This window comes from Papio anubis, chromosome 9 (genome assembly GCF_008728515.1).
Source record: "Papio anubis isolate 15944 chromosome 9, Panubis1.0, whole genome shotgun sequence".
In the NCBI taxonomy this organism is placed as follows: Eukaryota; Metazoa; Chordata; class Mammalia; order Primates; family Cercopithecidae; genus Papio; species Papio anubis.
Window position 1 is genome coordinate 14,689,514 of NC_044984.1, and position 22,759 is coordinate 14,712,272.

General features: G+C 35.6%; 1 protein-coding gene across 6 annotated transcripts in view; it reads right to left on the reverse strand.

Moving 5' to 3' along the window:
* EPS8 (epidermal growth factor receptor pathway substrate 8) overlaps positions 1-22,759 on the reverse strand; it is a 167,416-nt gene that overhangs the window by 27,820 nt on the left and 116,837 nt on the right. For all 6 annotated transcript variants that reach the window (XM_017945692.2, XM_031650312.1, XM_009180290.4 and 3 more), the window contains exons 6-14: positions 22,333-22,482; positions 19,357-19,439; positions 18,671-18,807; positions 13,695-13,768; positions 12,287-12,413; positions 10,153-10,241; positions 9,733-9,807; positions 5,792-5,940; positions 2,493-2,676 (exon numbers count right to left, since the gene is read on the reverse strand). In XM_017945692.2, coding sequence (XP_017801181.1) covers positions 2,493-2,676; positions 5,792-5,940; positions 9,733-9,807; positions 10,153-10,241; positions 12,287-12,413; positions 13,695-13,768; positions 18,671-18,807; positions 19,357-19,439; positions 22,333-22,482 — 1,068 coding nt within the window. The remainder of the gene's footprint in view (positions 1-2,492; positions 2,677-5,791; positions 5,941-9,732; positions 9,808-10,152; positions 10,242-12,286; positions 12,414-13,694; positions 13,769-18,670; positions 18,808-19,356; positions 19,440-22,332; positions 22,483-22,759) is intronic.

A 22,759-nucleotide genomic window follows, 5' to 3' on the forward strand; every position in this document is an offset into this window, starting at 1 on the left:
TTTCATTATGGATTTTGTGTATTTGTTGATAGATTCATTGGGGCAAAATAGTTGAAGCTGGGAATGTTTCAGAAAAGTCTTGAACATATGGTTACCACAGTTAATTCTAATGGCAAAGTAAGCAGGAGGAAGGCTGAGTTTATCCACGGACACGGCAGGTGACGTTTATATATACAAAATCAGGATACCGTGCTTAATATAAATACAAATAAACAAGTTCAGCCTTTTAAATTAAAAAAATCTGAGCTTAATTAATTCAGTTTATCATTTCCCTGGGAAAGAGTAGAGGCACTACATTAGATTAGGTAATCTTTAATTAAAGGCTGTTCTAAAGAGGGGAGTGCTCTGTTAGAAGCACCCACACCTTTTGCCCAGCTCTGAACATTAACAGTGAAGTCAGCAGTATGAAATCACTGGGTCCTGAGAGTGACTGGGAATACTGAAAGGGAGAAGAGAAATGATGACTAATGACTAACTGTGATGACTACCAAAGCTTGCTTAGGGTTCAGAGGAAGTAAAGAAGCTGAGTACTGCCACCCATATTTGTCACTGTATGTCACCTATGTCTTTCAATCCTAAACAAAAATCATAAGATCCTGAATTACCCAAGTCTTGTGGAAAATGCATTTATTATAGTAGCAATAAAGTATAATAAAATCTCTCTTCTAGGGATGATTACATTTTTATGCATTTTAAGTTACCATTACTTGGCCTCTTTTCCAACAAAATCTCAAGGCATAAAATTCCCTGGAACTGCTAGCATGTGTTTTTCATTTTTTAAAACCTCTGAATAACTACTTCAGCCATAAAATGAAATATAGTTTATAACAGGAAAATGATAACTCATTACAAGTAAGGATTCTCAATAATTCCTCTTTTAAAATCACTTATTCAGTGAAAGTAGACAAACTTATATCCTGGGAGCCCATTACTCTCTTCTTAAATACACAAATTGAGAACGAAATCACAAAAGTGAATTTCTGAGGCATACATTATAAAATGAGTATATTTTCTTACTTAAGATATGAAGGCTATAAGCTGGAAATTTTTAGGATGTAAAAACAGTCAGCTGTAACTATAGCAACAGCAAGTGTATCATAATTTCATGTTTGATTATATTTTCTTTCCTCTAGAAAAACTGCCCTTTAAATGGAAAGAAAGTTCACAGTGATGAGGCCTGAACTCCGAAATACAGGCAGGGATATACACTTGCCAACCGAGCAGTGAGGTCATCTTAATTATTCATTTAAAGGGAAGGACAGGCATGGAATCCACCTCTTCCCTTATAATACAGCCAGAGAAAAAAAAAATTACATTAGAAAAAAATAATTTCAAAGTAATATGTTGCTTTATTTTTAAAGTTTCAGGAATTAAACCAAACTTCTATAATACTATTGTTATTGTCCAAATAATAGTTCACAAAGGGAACAATTTTTAAAATTTAATTTAGATAAACATTTCGCCTTAAAAGTAGTTACAGGATATAATACACCATGGTTTGACAATTCATTCCTTCACACCACATTTGCCACATTATAAATACCTATGATAGCCTGAGAAAATTAATCTAAGGAATTAATAAAAATAATAGGACTTTGGGAAGATCTCGTCATCATTTACAGTTTCTTCTTCAAACTAGATCTCATTCACCTAATTCTTCAGGTTCTGCCCATCCTATTTGTGTTTGGTCCAGCTTTAATCAATGTTCAATGTTCTTTTCCAACAAGAAGAGTCACAGAAACATCATTTGTAGGGAATGTGACAAGACAGCATGCTCAATTTCATTCTCTCAACTTGATTCCCAAATAGGTTATACTCTAAAGATGACTAAATACTTAAAAGATAAAATGAATGTTAAGATCTCCTCAAGGTGTATAGTTTTATAAATGATCATTTGAACCTAAGGACTAGAGTACAGAAGAACTTTGGTCCTCTAGCAAGGGTGATAGGACTCCAGAGGCTTAGAACTAGGCAAAAGGGAAGAAAGAAAACAAACAGAAGACAAGAGGGGCAAAGCAACGTGAAGAGAAGAAGGAGAAAATAATTAGGGACATTCAGGAAACAGCTGCTTGGGACAGGTTAGAGGATCTAGGTTCAGGGAACTGTCTAGAGGGCCTGATAAGGGGAGAGGAAAACAGAAAGAAATAAGCCAAAGGGCAGTAGTGCAATTCCCTGACAAGGAGAGAAAGTCATCCTAAAAAAGCCTACTTAGGATCGCCAGAGCCAGAACAGTGGCAACAAGGGGAGGGGGAGGGTTGACAGGCTATAGGAGAGCAATTTGGGTTGGGGTTGGGCTTCACAGAGGAACACAGCAACTGTCACAAAAAATGACAGAGGCAAGAGAGAGAGGTAAGTCAGGAGAGGGTAACATTCAGACTTTGATTCTAGAACAATTTTCAGATCAATAAAATGAGAACTTGCAATCAGAATTATCAGAGAATACAGAGATAATTACACTGTCTACAAAGGGTAATGTTAAAAAAAAACTTTACCTCGGTGGATAATCTTTTTATTTCCTGTTTGCGCTGATGTTCTGCTACATTTGCCACAGATTCTGCCAGTTGATAAAGATCTTGTTCCATTGTTGCTCCCATAAAGTTCAGCATTGGGGGCTCCCAGCCATTGCGGAACCGTGGAACATATGGTGGAATAAACTGTTCTTTTGGCCACTCTGCTCTGTAGGAGGGAATGAAGGCGTATAAACAATAAAACCTAGGAATGTATCCATACTCACAGTTATCTTCGGTAAGGCTAGACATACACACGCACACACACATAAACAACAAAAACAGCACATAGACCTAATCTGTCTTCCATCCACCCAAAAAGAAAAAGCAAACATGTTTATGCCAGTATTTCACACCAATAAAATGAAAAAAAGATTGAAATCTGTTGCATGATCTGTTTTCACAACATTGCCCCAATTCTCTGTTAAACTCAAGTTTTTAACATGGGTATAGGTTTTTAAAAATTTGTGTAAGAAGGGAGAGTGGAGCTAGGAGTATAAGTATTTAGAGAACAAACTTCTCTAACATTTAAAGTAGTTTCAGATTCCCAACTTTCCCTTCACTCCTCTGCCATCGTTGTTGAAACCTCCTGGTATTAGACGTATCTTTCAAAAGAGAAACAGTCCAGCAAGTTCTTAAGGTTTATGATTTTTAAATTTATGAAGTCCCCTAAAATGAAACAGATGGCCAGTTTTATAAATTAAATGTATCAGCTCTGTTTTAATCAGTAAAGTCAGCTAATCTGTAATCACAATCATATCGGTTCATCATTTAATGACACTGAGTGAAACTTATTTCTATAAGATCCTAATCACTCATGAACCACAAAAATAACTAGGACAAAAATGAGGGCTTTGTTTTTGCTAGAATATGTTGCTTTATCTTTCATATTTAATTCTTCATGTTATATTTCTACTATGATGAAATCAGCCATCTTATTCAGATTGTTATAGATTTTCATGGTTCTTTTTATCTTTATGAGTTTTTAAATCAGTCAGTACATTCATTTCCGAAGACTCTTAACAATCAGGATCTAAAATGACCCTTTCTGCATGTTAACAGCTAACAATATAGTTCGTTTTGATGTAGTTTTTTAAATGTTAATTTTCTTATTTTAAGATAGAACCCTAAACAAAGAAATTAAGGAGCCTGAGCTATATTTGTAATGTGACGCTTGATCAATTTAATAAGCTTCATGAAATTAAAGGATACCACCTAAGCTTATCATAAAATCATAACCTATATAAATCTAATAGATTTAAGTGATCTATTTACAATGGAATATTATTCAGCCATAAAAACGAAAGAAATCCTGTCATTTGCAGCAACATGGATGGAACTGGAGGTCATTCCGTTAAGTGAAATAAGTTCACTCATATGCAGAAGCTAAAAAAAGTGGATTGCATGAAGATAGAGAGTAGACTGGTGATTACTAGTGGCTAACAGGGATGGGGCAGGGTTGCAGGGAGATGAAAAGAATTTGATTAATGGAGACAAACGTACATTGAATAGAAGAACTAAGACCCAGTGTTAGATCAGTAGGGTGACTATAGTTAGCACTAACCTATTGTACATTTCAAAATAGCTAGAAGAGAAAAATTCAAATGTTCCTAGCATAAATATTTAAGATATTTAAGGTGATGGATATCCTAATTACCCTGATTTCATCTTTATACATTATATGAATGTATTAAAATATCATATGTACCCTGAAAATATGTACAACTATTAATAATGTATCAATTAAAAATTACAAAAATAAAAAGATTTATACAGTATAAGAACAGTATTATATGGCATACACTGTGCTATACTAATACATAAATAGTATAAATAAATGTAAATATTTTCAATTTAAAGGCAACAACTGCAATGCTTTCAAAGAATTCTCTGCTTAACTATATTCCAACACAAGCAACTGTCGAAGTCCAAAAAATAAGTGGAAAAGTTTGTATATGTTTCAATAGGAGAAAAATGGAGAAAAAACATTATGAATTGGCCCATGACTCTTAGGCTAACCCATTCAAAAACATTAGGAAGACAAATGTCTAAGTGGCCATGCTAAGTGATTTGTTCTAAGTGGTGAAATAAATAAAAAGATTTACATAAATGAGCAAAGCAAAAATTATTTATTTACAATCATGAAATTAGAAATATTTTCTTACCTTGCCTTGCTCAGCAAGCATTAGTACTACAGTTGTTAATAATCTGTCTTCCATAATCACTTTATTGACAAATGTACAATTCTTAAAATTACCCACTCTTCCTTTTCAGTTCCATTGTGGCTCTCTAGTCCTGACGAATACTGATTTATAAGGAGCCTCTACTAAAACATTAGCATCTCAAAAGGCCTCTGCCTCCAGTTACTTCTGTCCTTGTCCTTGCTAGCCTCAACTACCAGACTGACCTTTCTAAAACATAGATGTCATTATGTCACACCTCTATTCACAAAGTTATTGGTTCTCCACAGCCTACAGAACCATGCTCCAACTCTTTAGCATGGCACTGAAAGCCTGCATAATCCAGCCCTCAACTCTATATGCTCATTTTAATACCCTCCTCCTCCTGCCCTTCCACAATCATCTGCTACCCAAAGTCCATATTCTAGAGAAACACATCTTTATCCTCTCTTCTCTTAACTACCTCATGCTTTCACTTCTGCTTCTCTCTCTACCTGGACAGGCCCCTGCCCTGCTATGGAACTGTGGAAATCCTACTCATCCTGCTAAAAGGCAGTTTAGCAAACTAATGATGAATACTGACTCCAGAGCTACATGGCATGAGTTCACATCCCCGCTCTGTCACTTACAAGTTGTGTGACCTTGGGCAAATTACTTATCCTCTCTGGGCCTTACTTTCCTCATCTGCAAAATGGGGATAATAAGAGTAATTATGTAAAGTGCATGGACTAGCAAGCACTGTGCACGCGTGTGTGTGTGTGTGTATGTGTGTGAACTCTATGTGTACCTGTTGATTTTAAATGCCAGCTCTTCTTTGAAAGCTAACTGCCCTCCTGTCTAAATCCTCTTCCTGACTGCTCCCCCTTGCCAACCAACAGCATTTTGTTTATGATTCACTCCTAAGGTATATCATGCCTTATATTACATACACTTCTATCTCTTCCACCAGATTTGTAGCTTTTAAGGGTTTAAGCTTTTTCATCCTATGACACTTAGCCCTCTTATGTACAAGGTTAAATAAATGTCTCATTAGATCCATATAATAAACAAAGAACGGTACTTAAGGCATTATAGGTGGCAAATGCTGAACTCATATATGCTTACCTGGCTTTCATCCAAGTTGCTCCCAAAGATATCCACAGCTGCCGTTCATCACCATTGACAGTATAATTTAAGAAATCAATTGTGTCCTTACTCAATAGGGGACTAAGTACTGAACTGGCTAGTTCAGGACCTCCTGTTGCCTGCACCACCTAAAAGAATAAACCATTTTTAGCAAGAAGATGACTATTCTTTGTGTATTTTCAAAATGTGTAGACAAAATGGCAGACATGCCAAAATAAGCACTATTTTTTAATAGTCATATTAAATTTTGATGCTGTGCAATATGCTACCGAATGAAAAACAGCTTGTGAAATCAACTTGCCCAGCCCAGCAGTGCTTTAAAATCTAAAATGAAAGTTAACAATTTAACAACTTTCACAGCATCTGCCTATGGGCTGCATATGACTATAGTTTCTCTGGAAGATACTGAAGGCTATGTAGAGAACTCTAGATCAGGTGATTTTACTATCCCTGTTTTGTTATTGTTGTTGTTTTAAATATGGGTTTCTCTACTGGCAAATCTATTATGCTAAACTTGAAAAATACAGTTCCCAAGATGAATACTATCAAGAAAAACAATACTATCAAGAGTTAACAGTCTATGGCTGTGCGTATACAGACACATAAAAAATAAAAGGATCCAGGGAGGAAGGCGAAACAGGAATGAGAACTGGTACTCTGAATCTATGGTACTTTTCTCCAGAATTATTTTTGGAAAATTTCCCTGATTTAATATGGATAATTTAATGACAGCAGAAACAAACCAACAGGTGCAATTCTCTGATAAGCAAAATGAGGATAAGTAGATGTCCAAAAACGGCTCTAAATTTACTTCTTATAAGCTATTTTCTGGCTTAGAAAAATGGTAGTTATCTCCTAGAGCAGAAACCAGAGTCCCTTTATAAAATCTTCCCTTCTCAGAGACGTGGCACAAGAAGAAAGGAGATTTTTTGAATGGCTCCAATCATCCAGGTGTTCTCAGTATGCTATGCTGTTCTAGGCCTCTGTGTATTTGCACATGCTGTTCCCAGTTCCCCAGAAGGCCCTTCCCCATTATTCAGAACTCTACTCAGGTCCCAAGTCTTAGGAAAGCCTGTGTTAACCCCACAGTGTAACTCTGATGTACCACTCCCCACCCTGCATCCTCTAAACAATTTAGGTGTATTAGTCACACATTATACTATTACACTGTAATTTATGCATATGTGTAACACACTACACTGTTACACTGTAATTTATGCATATTAGTAACACATTACACTATTACACCATAATTTATGGCTTTTCAGTTTCCCCTCCTCGAGGAGTTGGACTAAGACTTATCTGACTTTCAATTGCAGATGATACAGTGGTACTGGAATGAATGAAAAAAGATGGCAGATAAAGGAGGAAAGCTAACCCTTATTTGAGAACAAAACCTACCCTGTCTACCTAGCATAGTAATTTTTAACTTCCAACCTTGAACACGTTTCCAATAAATATGTGGCAATAAGAGGGAAAAGTAAAACTAAAGAAAATGAGTAGATGAATATAAAAATCTCTGATTTGACAAAGAGGAAATAAAATGAAAGAAACTGTAAATGAAAGGTTAAGAGCCATGGTTCCCTCTCAAGAACGTGTGCAGGCACATGTGCTGTGGCTATGCTTGTGTGTATATGTCCATGCTGAGGGAAGAGGAGAGCAACTTGCAGGTGTAAAGCCACTACATCATGCCTGGCCAGTAGCAGGCCCTGAATAGATGTTCCTCCCCATCTCCCTTGTCCAAGTAAAATGTCTGGGGCCCTGTAGGGAGAACATTAAATGGACCAGCAAAATATTATGATTGTAGGGACCATTAATAAGGAGTAATTTTTGAGAAAAGCAGAGATACTAAACATTGGCAAGTAAACCAATGTTTTCAGGTACATAACCTGATCACGAAGACCAATTTGTATATGTCAGGGAAACCAGTCTTGTTATGTTATAGCTCTACTCTGTGTAATGACTAGACATCTACATAAGATCTCTCAAAGTGTGTGAAATAAATAAGAAGAGGCAGCAGAAACTGCTTTAATAAATAATACTTACAAATACTCAAACTAAGATAGCATCAAAAATGTTAAAAAATAATACAAATTTTGTTAAGGAACTAGTATCAGTTTCTTTGCATATGTATCCCCTTGGTCTCCGTCTAATTTTTTAAAAGCAATTATATAGCAAGAATTATTCAGAAATAATTAGGCAAGTAGAAATCTGATGCTCCACATATAGCAACAACATATGGAAGCATTCATAAATTATTGATGTACTCTTGGACTTTCATCTTCTAATGCCTTATTGCTTAGCTTCTGACATTCATGTTGATAATGTTACTTACTTTCCTATGTTTGTAAAGCAATACTCATTTCATATTCTACTTCAGGTCTTGTCTACTTATCTCTGGGGAAAGAAGGATGAGAGTTATCCTCCCTTACTGCCTCTTGTCAATCTTACTTGCTGGTTCTTCCCATTCTCCTAACATCAAATGCCCAGGGCTCAACCAGTCCTTGGCCTGATTTCTCCATTGAACTCCAAATATATATACTCAACTATCAATTCAAATTTCCCCATCTGGATGCAACTCAATTTTGATATGTCTAAAACTGAATTCTTCACCAACCTCCAAAAACCTGCTCTACCCAGTCTTCCCCATCTTGGTTAATCATCACTCCATCCTGTCAGTCTTAGGCCAAAAAGCTGGGAACAATCCTTGGCTCTTGCACAGTATATCCAATCTAGCAGCAAATTTATAACCAGATCAGACTTCTCACCACCTTCAACGATACTATGTCCAAGCACCATAATCTCCCATCTGGATTATTTTAGTAATGACCCTAGCTTCTTCTTCCCCAAAATTTCTAAACATTATAGCCAGGGCAATCCTTTTCTGCTGAAAACTCAATTGTCAAAGGTCTCCCAATTCCTGATAAAGACAAACAAGATGTATTTTCCTGTTATCCCGCTTATATCATCTCTTTCTAATCTTTTCTTCCCTCATTCCGTTGAAGTCACAGTATCTACGTATTCCAAGAACATCCTTTGCATGTTACCACCTCAGAACATTTACACATTAACTATTCTCTGTCTGGAATTCTCTTCTTTCAAGGATCCACATGATCCATTCTTTACTTCCTTTACTCCAATGACATCTTCTCATTAAGGCTTCCTTTAACCAACCCTACTCAAAAAGTGCAACACTCCGTTTCCCACAAACATACACACATGCGTGCATCTCCCTAGAGAACTCCCAGTTCTCCTTTGCTCCTCTATTTTTCTGCATAGCATGTGATTTTTAGACTACTGTATTACTCGGACATTTATTTAGGTTATTGGTTACCTCTGTATGCTACAATATAAGTTCTAACAGTGTAAGAATTTTTGTCTGTTTTGTTCCTGATGAGTTACTTTAAAGCCAAGCACAGAGGAGGCTCTCAATTTGTATTTGTAGGATAAGTACATAAATGAGTAAACAAGTCAGAGACAGTTCAGGAGATGAAGGAACACCTCAATAAAAAGAACATGGGTTCCTGAATGACTTCATGGAGCAAACCATCCATGAAGAACTAGACTTCTCATGATTATTTTGTGAGAATAAGAAAAACATCTACATTATTCAAGGCACTGAATATTATATACTAGTATACATTGAAACACTGGTATACAATAAATCTTTATTTATTTTCATATCCCTAGCACTGTCAGAGATACCAGTTTCCTCAACTATAAAATAAGGTGCTTAAACTAGATGATTTATAAGGTTCTTTTAAATTCTCAAATTTTACATTCTTGACATTTACACAAATGGCAAAGAAATAGTACCCACACAAGGTAATGAAGAAAAGCACTTTAGATAATCCAGACAGACACTGGGGGTTAAAAAAATATACTAAGAATGATTCTTTCTTAAACTAATAAAATCTCACCATATTTAATGGAGTAAACAAAAAGTGAACCAAATCTGCAGCACTAGGATTCTGAATATGAGACTTCAGTTTGGCCTGCAACATGAAGAAAACAGAAAATAGATTAATATCAAGCAAAGTCAGACACTCAGAAAGGTCCAACATAGACTCAGAGGGGGTGGTCTTTACCACCAGTTTCATTTTACATACATTCTTTAGCATGGATAGAGTGAGAATAGAAGTCATTGTTTTTCAATCAAGTCTCATAGATATATATGTTTTAAAATTTGCTGTTTTAATTGAAGGCAAATCAAAACATACATACCCCCCAAAAAATCTATAAAAACAATTTTATTTCTCAATTTGATCAGAAACATCCTGACTAGACTTTCATCTTTTTCATTTATTTCTTCTAATTCTATATACATAAATTTCACTTACCAGAAGGTTAAATCCATGTTTAAACTTTTGGAAACAGTCAAGAAATTCATCAGGAGGTGGAGGTTTTGCCCGCAGCGTTAAAACACCCTCTAATGAAATAAGCAAGAGGAGGAGATCAGAGCAAAATCCAAGAAAACTTATTAAATGGAAAAACAAAAACCACATTTATGTCTGTAAAATTTGAGGATCTCATCAGACATGCTACCTAACTACTGGGCTGCATCTCATAGTCTGACTGTAAGAAACTGAGAAGATACAAAGTTCAAAATGGATTGCTCTGTCTTTAGGCACTACAAATTACTCATTTAATTCCATAAATATTCATTGTAGCCTTTCTCTATGGCAGGCATTGGGCTTATCATTGTGAAGGGTATAAAAGTGAGTAAGTGACAAGCCCTGCCTTAAAAGCTAATAACATACATGACTCAGATAAATAACAAGACAAGTACCAATCATTATGAGAAGAGACATACCTGGTTGGGAGATAAGGAAATGGATACTTAAAGGGTATTAGATGGAGAGAGTAGCCTCTAAGACGGGATTTGAAAAAGTTTGGTCCAGGGCGATGTGGTGGGACAAACATCATGGTTGTATAAAACAGCATCAGCAAAAACAAGGAAAGGGGGAATTGCATGTATATGAAACAACAAACAAAAGCAGAGAAACATGAGATTGGAAGGGTAGATCAAGGTTAGATTGTGGATAACCTTGATTTCCACGGTGAACAGTTGTACTTAAATCAATAGAACATGGAACTAGCGTGCTTCACAGCAGAAGCATGAAGTGGCTGAACGCTTTTGAAGATTGTTCTCACAGCATGAAAAAGCAGAGGCTTAAAACTGCTTAGAAAGCAGGGTAAAAAAAAAATGATAGTAGCTTGAACTGGATATGAAAATTAAAAGGGAAATAACTGGATACAGGAGATGTTGAGAAAATAAAATTGATGTTGGCTACAAGCTAGAGAATGAAATCATAGAAGAATCTGTGGTTTTCAATCTGGGTGATCAAGAGCATAGTATATCTTTCACAGAGAATTTCAAAAGGAGTAAGTGGTTTATGATACCAGGAAGCAATCGTACTTAATTTCAGAATATGTAGAGAGGAGGCACATTCACATGTAGAAGATAAAGCCAAAGGTGATATGCTTATCATATAAATATGTGGTAGAGAAAGATTTGGAAATTATCTGTAATGTAAGGGATATTTATTTACTATTTTATATCTTTCCATCTCTACCATTTTGTCAGCGGAAGTATAAACATTACTTCCATAAGTTTAATTTTATATAGCTGAGGCCATTTTAAATAGCTGAACTGCAGCATACTTCAAAATTGTCTATATGTGACTTCGTATATGATCTGAATGTACTGTTTAAAGTTTTGTGATAAAAAATTCAAATCCGTTGAAACTTTTAAATATTTTAATAAGTCAACTCTTTTATTTAACAAATAATATGGTTCTAGTTTATAATAGAATAAATTCAAATATAAGAAGAATAGAGCTATGTCTTTCTTTAACAGACACTTAATTTTACAATAACTAATCAAAACTACAGACAGATGATCACTGCCTGAATCTCAGAGTCTCTGCGATTTAGGTAAAACATTCCAGGATCTTTCTTCACTATATAGCTGACTTATAACCAAAATGGACTCTTCCTGAGTTCATCCTACTCTTTGCCTAAATCTCAGGTGCTACCCCAAGACTAGAAGAAGAACCCTAGTCCACAATCAATGAAGTTTTGCTAAGCAGTTCATGAGGGTCAAAACTCTGCCTAGTACCAGAGTTCTTTTTTTTTTTTTTTTTTTGGACACAGAGTTTCGCTCTTGTTGCCCAGGCTGGAGTTCAATGGCGCCATCTCGACTCGCTGCAACCTCCACCAGGTTCAAGCGATTCTCCTGTCTCAGCCTCCCGAGTAGCTGCGATTACAGGCACATGCCACCATGACCAGCTAATTTTTGTATTTTTAGTAGAGATGGGGTTTCATCACATTGGACAGGCTGGTCTCAAACTCCTGACCTCAGGTGATCTGCCCACCTCAGCCTCCCAAAGTGCTGGGAATACAGGGGTGAGCCACTCCAGCCAGTACTGGAGTTCTAACCAGTCATAAGAAGATTAAGAAAATCCAACTTACCTCCTGGTCCTTTCTTTTTACCTTTCTTATTTTTCTTCCTTTTAGAAAGTTCAGAAAATGCTTCTGCTGCTTTTTGGAGTTTCGTGATAAAAAATTCAATGTCATCCAAAATGTGGTTTAAGATTTGCTGAAATTAGAAATTATAGAATAAAATATAAAACAAAACGTTTACCTTAGCTGTACACTGTTAGTAAATAATAGAAAGGTTTTTTTAGAAAAAGTAGCAGCCCACATGCCAATTTCAAGTTTATTACTAATTACAAGAATCAAACTAAATATACCTGTAGCCAACATCTGACATTTACATATTTCTTTAGCTTACTTTTGCTCTATTTTCAATGTCATCAAGGAAGCATTCACAATAACTACTTGGATTATTATTTTCAATTGCTCTATTTTTCCCAGTGTTCTCCCACACAGTTGGGAGGAAAATTCTAAACTACGTTTTGTTAGAAGAGCACTGACATTTTTGCTTTACTGATAAATGTTCCAATAAAGCACTGACAATATTATTTCATGGAATTAAAGGTACACGGATTGTTGTGATAACCTAATAGCTAATCTATGATACTAAGCATTAATAAGAATTTCCACGTGACAAAATAGAATTAATAATGCACCATGCTATCAGAGACCACTGGAATGAATCTGATTATCTTACATACTATAGTCTTAGTTGCCTTTCTCCAATATGTGTGAAACTTGACATTCTTCTAATTTAAGACTAGAAATTGGTGTTACATAAACTTTTCAGTATCACACGTAATAGTGTGATATAAAAATGGAATTCCAAATTTCAAATTCCTTTTAGTATTTGTTTCTCAATAAGCTAGTAACATGCGTACAGTATAAAAAGTAACTATATTAACAGCATATTCTGAATCTCATTTATAGAATGAGAATGCTATCATAAAGCATTTACAGCATTCTCATTCTGTAAATCACTAGAAAGAAATGAAAACAAACGTAGCATTAACTTTTACAAAAGCATTACAATTTACAAATCTATCCTTTAAAAATGCCACTTGACTTTTTTATTTATTCTAAAATACATTGTTAATAAATGCCAATAAGACATATTAAAAAGATATTTCAATTATGAATTACGAACTATAATAAAATAAAAACTGCACCATTCCTGACAGCTAATAATTCAGCCTAAGTTCCAATGTAAACTAGTTAATATGCTGATTCTTCTATCACAGCCCAAGTCTCCTAACTAAATACTGGCATAAAGGCAAAAAATGGTTAAGGAAAAAACTAATTCAGAGGGCATAACCATCACTGGAAACAGAAAACATAGTTTCCATAAAACATCTTTATTTAAATAAGCTTCATTTACTTATGAAGTTTTTTTTCCTCTTAAGAAAAAAAAAGCCAATGATCTAAAGGTGACTCCTGTACTTACCACATCTCTGTCAATGCGGGCTGCCATCATCTCAGGCGTTTCTTCCTGCTCATGATACTGCCTTGGTTTCTCAACTATAGAAAGGAGAATCATGTCTTTCAACCTTTTACTCACACAATACCAATATAGGCAATTAAAACATAAAAATTAGTTTAAAAGGAGGACCATTTGCAAAAGGGAACACCTCCACTGGATACACAAGTCAAAACTGTGCTCATCAGCCATGAAATGCATCCTTGTCTACACTAACAGGAGCAGCTGGGCGGAGCTTACGTATTGGTCCTCTCACCTTTATGATGTTTATTTAACTTGTAATATCCCCTCTATTCTCTCTCTTCCCTGAGTCAGCTACCTGTAGAACCAACCTTAACTTAGCATGGTTTAATTCCTACACAAGCCAGAAACATAAACCAGCAGTTAAGCTTTTACTTCTCAAAAGCTGGTCAACTTAGTTCTAATGCAACAGAGCTATAATTTTTATACATTCCAATACTGTGACTACAATAAAGCTTTGGGAGTTCTGACAGCAGAGTGCTTCTTAAAATTTAAGTGTAATTAAGCTTAAAACCCACAATATTGGGCTCATTAATTTGAAGCTACGAGCTTTAAAAGCAGACAGAAATTTTCACATTAAAAAATAAATGTCCATTCAAGATATTAAGGTTGCTCAGTTGGCTAGAGCATGATGTTACTCATGAAGTTATTATCATGAACTCCTTCCTGGTATGAGTCAGTTAATACTACCCCTAAACACAGAGAGTTGTTACAGATATTTCATGGAAGAATAAATTTTAAAATATATGGATGGAACAACAGAAATGTAACACCACAAACGGAAGTACAACTCACGATACATCATCATGACTCATGATGCTCAATACAGAGAACTGCAAAAAAATATTGGAAACTTTGTATTGCTATTCTTCCTATGCACTAACTTTACCTATAACTGGAATACTTGCCAACAAAAAAAAAAGAAAGAAGAAATCACCATGTCTTATGAAACTTAATTAACGGCTGTTAACTACTTTAAGATAATTAAAATTTCTATCTATGAAATCTTGCCAGTTAGCTACTATTTTACACATAGTTAGCTGCTACCTTGGCTGTAGTGGACTACCACAGAAAGCACTAAGTTGAGGTTGAAATAGCTATTAGGAACTCTACAGAGGTCCCCAAAAAATATCATCTGGAGGGCACAGTGACAGGGAGATATGGTATTTCTTGGGCTCTGTCAGGTCTGAAACACAACTAGGAACCCTAGTGCCACTGGCGCTATTCCACAGAGACCACCTTTGGAAGTCAGGGGTAGATATACCTCAGGGATTCAAAGGAGAAGCAGTTCAGCCTGAGTCAGCCAGAGCCTTCAGAGGAACCAGAAAGATACTCCTCTTGAGGGGCTTTCCAACTAAAAACTGGACTGGATCCAGGCCAAACCTGAATAATAAGTCTTCTGTTTAGTCTAGGGGTAAATTTGAAGTTCTGAAAGCCTTATCTCACTTAGTTTAAGCAGATGACATTGCAGAAAATATTTCAGATAAAATTTAATGAAAGCTCAGAAACCCCTAGGGATCAATTCTCTCTTTGTTATAAATTATATTAGGTTCGGCAGGGCACAGTGGCACACGCCTGTAATTCCAGCACTTTTGGAGGCTGAGGTGGGAGGATCACGAGGTCAGGAGATCAAGACAATCTTGGCTAACACGGTGAAACCCTGTCTCTACTAAAAATACAAAAATTAGCCAGGTATGGTGGCATGCGCCTGCAATCCCAGCTACTTAGGAGGCTGAGGCAGGAGAATCGCTTGAACCCAGGAGGCAGAGGTTGCAGTGAGCTGAGATCGCACCACTGCACTCCAACCTGGGTGACAGAGCGAGACTCCATCTCAAAAAAAAATATATATATATATATGGTTCAACATATTATATATATAGTTCAACATATATATAATATTATACATAATATATTATATATACATCATATAAGATGTATTATATATACATAAGATGTATTATATATACATTATATAATATATATAAGGTTCAACATATATTTTTACAGGTTTATTCAGAATGTCTGTAAGCTTGTCTTATCCTTCCTCTACTTCAGAACCTCTTCATCAAAATAGTAACAACAAAAACACCATAAGTACACAAAAAGTATAGAATACAATAAATTACTGTATTTTAAACATTTTAAGTACAAAGATCAATAAAAATTTACATAATTTATGAAAACAGAAACTTATAAAATTAAACTACATAGCTCTATTTTTTTTTTAATGAAAGCATCAAAGAGTTCTTTTTTTCATATATTCGGTAGCTCGGCTTACATTTAAACCTCTGAAAAAAACCTTTAAGAATACAAGAAACCTAAACAAAATAGAAAACAATTCAGAAAGAAAATGAACTCAATTTGGCAAAATGAGAACCACAAATTACGCTTACTATTCTGTAGTCAGTACTATCATAAACATTATTTACTTTCAGATTCACAGCAACCCATGAATTATTATCCGCATTTTAGAGATGAGGCTGAAGTACAAAGAGATAACTTGCCAAGACCACACAGGTAGACAGATCAGGTCTTGCTTCAGAGCCCAACTTTTACCCTGCACATCCAAAGAAGAGTCTGAGGTGCCTCATTTTTGGAAATGAGTTATATCGTTTAACTACAGTGCCAGATACCCTGTGTGAATCATACTTTACTGGTTAAAGAATAAGAAAGCTGGCCGGGCGCGGTGGCTCACGCCTGTAATCCCAGCACTTTGGGAGGCTGAGGCGGGTGGATCACGAGGTCAGGAGATGGAGACCATCCTGGCTAACACGGTGAAACCCCGTCTCTACTAAAAACACAAAAAATTAGCCGGCCGTGGTGGCGGGCGCCTGTAGTCCCAGCTACTCGGGAGGCTGAGGCAGGAGAATAGCGTGAACCCAGGAGGCGAAGCTTGCAGTGAGCCAGTATCAGGCCACTAGCCTGGGAGACAGGGAGACTCTGTCTCAAAAAAAAAAAAATTAGAAAGTTAAGAAGTCCCACTGGAGTAGAGGCAAAAGAATGAGGCTCTAGCGTTCATCAGATTCGAGCCTGCTGAATCACAATTTATTCGTCCTTAAAATGAAGAGACTAGACCAAACACATTTTAAGGCATTTTTTAGTTATAAACATTTCAGATTCTAGTAAAATATTCTAACACATAAAAAGTAACACTAATAATACAGGTGAAACACAATGAGATCTCAGTTATTATTGATGAAGCAGCAGAGAGCAGCTCTCATTTTTCCACAGCAGACTTACAGAACTGTTGTCATCTGTCTGAATGCTCAGACCCCTACACCATATTTCCATTCAAACATTTAGCTACAGGATCTAGCAATATAAATCATCCAAAATTACACACTCAGAAAAGATAGCCCACCAAAATGTCAGGTGACTTTTAGCACTAGAAGGCTATCCACTGAGTTGCTTTGGTTGTTTAGTAATCTAATGATGTCCTAACTTGTCTATTTTAATGAATATATTACTAATAAGACAGATACACATTAAATTTAAAAAATGACTTTATAGAAATATAAGCTAAAACAGGGAGGTTTTTTTAAGCAAGTGGGAAATTATAATTCAGTGTTTTTAGGAAGTTGTTTGGCAATATGTGTCAAGAGTTCTTTAAAGGTTAATATTCTTAGCCCATAATATCACTTCTAGAAATCTATCCTATAGAAATAACCAGAGATATGGTCAAAGATTTATAAACGAAGATGTCCATCATTATTGATAAAAAATAAACTATGAAATAATATTTCAAAATTGAGAATGGTTGAAAATGATACAATAATATAAACAATTATATATTCATCAAAAATCAACTTTTAAAAATGTTATATGGCAAAATATGCATCATATAATTCTAAAAATCAGTATTCAAAACTGCGTGTACAACATGAACTTTATTGTTTAAGAAACAAGAAAAGACTAGAAAGTAAAATCAACTTGTCAACAGGATGATGAAAATTACAGATGAATTTATTTCCCTAGTTATACAGTTACAAGTTTTATACATTCCAAATTTTTCAAATTTTACATAATGATTATTTGTAAAATAAAAATATATGAGGTTATATTTAAAAAAAAAAAAACAGTAACGCTAAGTTCTATGTTATAATTGTTTTTAAACAGAATGCCAAGGTGAAATGATGCCACGCTCATAGGGCCCACTTGACAAGTACAGTCGTATGATGGATACCTTTTACCCTTCTCCACTGCCAGCAGCCAACCACTGTCCTGACAACCTTTCCATCAATATGACAAACTTGTCCACAAAGGGACTGTAGTTAAATAATTAAAACTGGAAATAATTTTAAGTGCAGTCTTTAAAAAAAACCTGTACATATTTTGTTGCCATCTTTTTAACTGTCAATCAAGTGAAACTTCCTCTCTTAGCATTAAAAAAAAAAAAAAAGACTCTAACCCTAACACCATATTTATTAAATGGTGGGTCTGAACTCTTACAGATAATAATCTTAACAAAATTCAAGGCTTAACTTTCTTTCACCTAAGATTTGATTTTTTTTTTTGAAATGGAGTTTTGTTCTTGTTGTCCAGGCTGGAGTGAAATGGCGTGATCTCAGCTCACTGCAACCTCCGCCTCCCGGGTTCAAGCGATTCTCCTGTCTCAGCCATCCCAGTAGCTGGGGTTACAGGTGCCTGCCACCACGCTCACCAAATTTTTGTAGTTTTAGTACAGACAGGGTTTCATCATATTGGTCAGGCTGGTCTCGAACTCCTGACCTCAGGTGATCCGCCCGCCTCAGCCTCCCAAAGTGCTGGGATTACAGGCATGAGACACTGTGCCCAGCCAGATTTGATTTTTTTAAAAGTAACCTCAAGCTTCAGTTCTGAAATCAGCATCAGAATTTGAAAGCAAGACCTATGCCCCAACCCAAAGTAAGTGTTCAATAAGTATTAATTCTAGGAAGACTCACAGTCCCCTTGGTCGGCTGCCCACGCAGACCAGGCTGCCACTCGACTTCTAACATCCACCTGGGTGACGGTCCCAGGGGGCGCAGGGGCAGGAGCTCTGGGTGGAGGCGGTATACCAGGGTCTGCGTTGGAAATCATCCTTAAAAAGATGAAAACAAATAGAATTTTTACCATCTCTATTTCTATAACATATCAATTAACTCAACTTGTGGTACTAGTTATTAAAATTCAGAAACAACTATGTCAAGGGGCAATAAGGATTTCCTAAGCATTCCATATTATGCATATTTATGAATGCATATGAAATAAAAAAATTAATAGTCAGCTGAAAACTAGGTTGATTTTCTTTCTGAGTCTCATGTGATTTGCAAGGGCCATGGAACAATTACAATCCTACTGTCTAGCTTGTATTTCCCTAGGATACCTTCTCTTCAAATGCCACTCATCTTTCATGACCCTGTGACTTCCAACCCAAGTGAAGCCATATCAGAGAAAGATCAAAAATATGGAGAGCAAAGGAGCAAACGCACTGACAAACTTGGGAGAACAAATGTGTTGAGACTACAGGTTATGATCTATACAATATAATAATATACTTCCATGGAAAATAATTCTTCTAACTCTTTGGGGGGAAAAAAGCCTTAGAAACAAATCAATTCCACCCCTTGATTTCTTTTAATGTTTTTACCTCAGGGCATCAGGCCGCCTCTTCTGTTTCCCTCCTTTACTGTCACTGATTGCACTTTCAATATCTTCACTAATTAGGTTTGCCTGCAAGGAGATACAAGTTACCTGTAAGTTGATAGATTTTTCTGAGTCTTGATACGTAGTTTAAAACAGGAAAAGGAATTGTTCCTTGTCTGAATCAGTAAGCATCTTGATGTAAAAATCTTTTTATAAAAATGTTGTGAAACATGACTCTTGTGGTTTTTATAATGGTGAACTATATAATGATAAGATTTTAAAAACTGAAGAAATGTTTAAAGATTATCTTAAAGGGAAACTATCCTTGAATAAAGGCAATGAAGGAGGCAAAGAATGGATATGCATATGCTAAAAATGAAACTGAGTAAAAATCTGTAATTGGGAAGAAATTAAGGGGTTAGAGATTCCCACACATAGAACAGACAGAGTTCCTTCCCTTTCTCATCCTCAAGATCCACTGGATACCTATTAACCCAGCAAAACATATCTTTGGGTTTAAGGCAAATCCACTACACCCATGAGATAAACTCCAATACTAGGTTGTACCCTTTTGGGTAACCACTTTATTTTGTCACTTCAGGTAAAAGCTAACTTTCTACAAACAATTAACTTTTCCAATACTTTTCCAATAAGAACATTCAGTTAGATATTTCTTGGGGATCAATGTGAGATTCACAGATAAGAAGTTTTTGTTTGGTTGCAAAGTTTGTTTAGAGCCAGTCATTATCACTCTATATTAGAATGTTGATGAGATGCACCATCTATGTTTGTGCCTCCTTGTTGTATGTAATGTTTTCTCAAATATGTACGTTGTATTTCTTTTACAGTAAGCATCAATAATCATAAAATTTTGGAAATGATGGGATATTTAAAAGAGCATCTCATCAGTTCCTTCTAATTAATAAAACTGAGGAGTACTTGTATGAAAGGGCCTGGCCAAGGTCACATTGCTCGTTAAATGAGAGTGCCAATGCATCCCAGTCCAGTGTGACTTCCTAAGAGCGTTAAGTTTCAATAAGACATTACAAACATCCTGTCAAAGGCTTTCTGTTACATAGGATACTAAAACTGAAAATGAAAAGACAGTTAATTAAAAATAATTATTTTTTTTAAAAAAACCCCAAACAAAAACTGAAGATGCCTAGGAATCATCAACTTCTTATACTGGGGCTATTATATTTCTAAGAAAAATTTTGCTGCAAAGGTGGGCAGGAGCATTGCATGAAGTCCTATAATAAAGAAACTTTAAAAATCAAAAACAATATTGCACAATGAGCCATATAAAAGAAACTGCATTTTTCATTGCATTTATACTTTTAACCAGCCAAGGGAAAAAGGTCTCATATGCAGAGTATGAAACCAATGAGTAAATGCATATGGTGCTCTGTGGTATGTGAGCTTTTGGAGTTAGGACAGAACTATATTCAGTAAATACATTTTGAATCCATTATCATTACCATTCCATATCAAATAAAGCAAACCCTTTATTCCCAAACTTAAAATTCAGAAGCTTTACACTATGGCATAGTAACTTTTAGCTCCCGGGGGGCTTTTTAGAGCACAGATACAAACATCAAATCTGAAATGTTTTTTAACTTAGGCCTCTGGTTTATATATGTTTGAATTAAATCTCACTATATTTTTAAAGCAAAATGTTCCCTTTAATATTTATTGAATATATCTAACCTTACAAAAATTATAATATACTATGACTTTCAAAAGGCACTATACAAAAATCTGATGAATATCACTTACACAATTTACTTAAATGCCAGTTCTTTTAGAAGAAGGTTTTTAGAAAGTCATCTATGATGTAAATTGAAATTAGAAGAAATTATGAAATACAGTTTACAGTCAATTTTACTTTATCTATCATCTTTAAATGTCAAAAAATACAGAAAAGATCAAGTGACTGTGCTAATCTCCTAAAAGTTCTTTATAAAATAAAATTACATGGATATTTTATAATATATCATCAAAATGTTAAATCACTGCTTTAGCAAAGTACCAATTAACACAAAATGATTTCTCTTTTAAAGAAAACAACTCAGGAAATAAACACATTCAAGGTTGAAGATAACTTCTAAGGTCCAATAAAGCATCACAAATTATAATCATTTGAAATTACACTGTACTTTGAAATAGAAACTTTCAGGACACATCCTGTTATTACTGGCTCATCTATTTTCACGTATCATTTGGGAATTACAAATCCTGAGCAACGATTCGAGTCACATAATTAAATGGTGAACTTTAAATCAATATCGTGGGAAATGTCTAAGTACTTCATTGCAGTAATCCACGCTATGTCATTAGTGCAGAATAAATTAGAATTCCATGATTATTTACTGTCCACAAAGCATGATTTCTGAACAATCAATTTTTAATTATAAGTTTAAGGCATTTGATGTGAATTTAATATATTATCTATCCTTTAAAAAAAAAAAAAAAAAACAGAATGCCTCTTATTTTTAAGAGACACAGTCTCACTCTGTTGCCCAGGCTGGAGTGCAGAGGGGCAATTATAGCTCCCTGTAATCTCCAACTCCTGGCTCAACAGATTTTCCTCTCTCAGCCACCTGAGTAGCTGAGACTACAAGTATGTACAACCACACCTGGCTAATTTTTTAAACCTTTTCAGTAGAGACTGGTCTTGCCATGTTGTCCAGGCTGGGCTTGAACTCCTGGCCTCAAGCCATCTTACAGACTCGGCCTCCCAAAGCACTGGGATTACAAGTATGAGCTACTCTGCCTGCCCCTGATTTGATTAACATCCTAATTTCTTTATTTACTTGCCATGGAAATCCTAAGGAAGATACTAAGGTATTTGTTTTCCTTACAAGATCCTCAGAAACTAAAAATCTAGTACCTAATATGAGATATATTATCAAAATAGGTAATTCAAAAGCTGCCAGAACGTCTGCTTAAAGAGGAAACAAAAATTTCACCATTCTCTTACCTTAACCTCATCACACTGGAAAAGATGAAGATCTGGCTTGTTCTGGGTTGGCTCTTTGCACACCAGGGCAAGCACTGAATCATAGCTGCATGAATGCATCACAGCTTGGCAGTGCTGGATTGTGTTTAAAGGAAAATTCTCCAGTTCATTCTATAAATAAAGTAAACATTTTATTTTTCAAACTTCCACCCATTTTCAAACAATCTGAAATGACTGTAAACATTAATATTAGTGGCATTTTCTTGAAAATAAAATAGTATGGCCGGGCGCGGTGGCTCAAGCCTGTAATCCCAGCACTTTGGGAGGCCGAGACGGGCGGATCACAAGGTCAGGAGATCCAGACCATCCTGGCTAACACGGTGAAACCCCGTCTCTACTAAAAAATACAAAAAACTAGCCGGGCGAGGTGGCGGACGCCTGTAGTCCC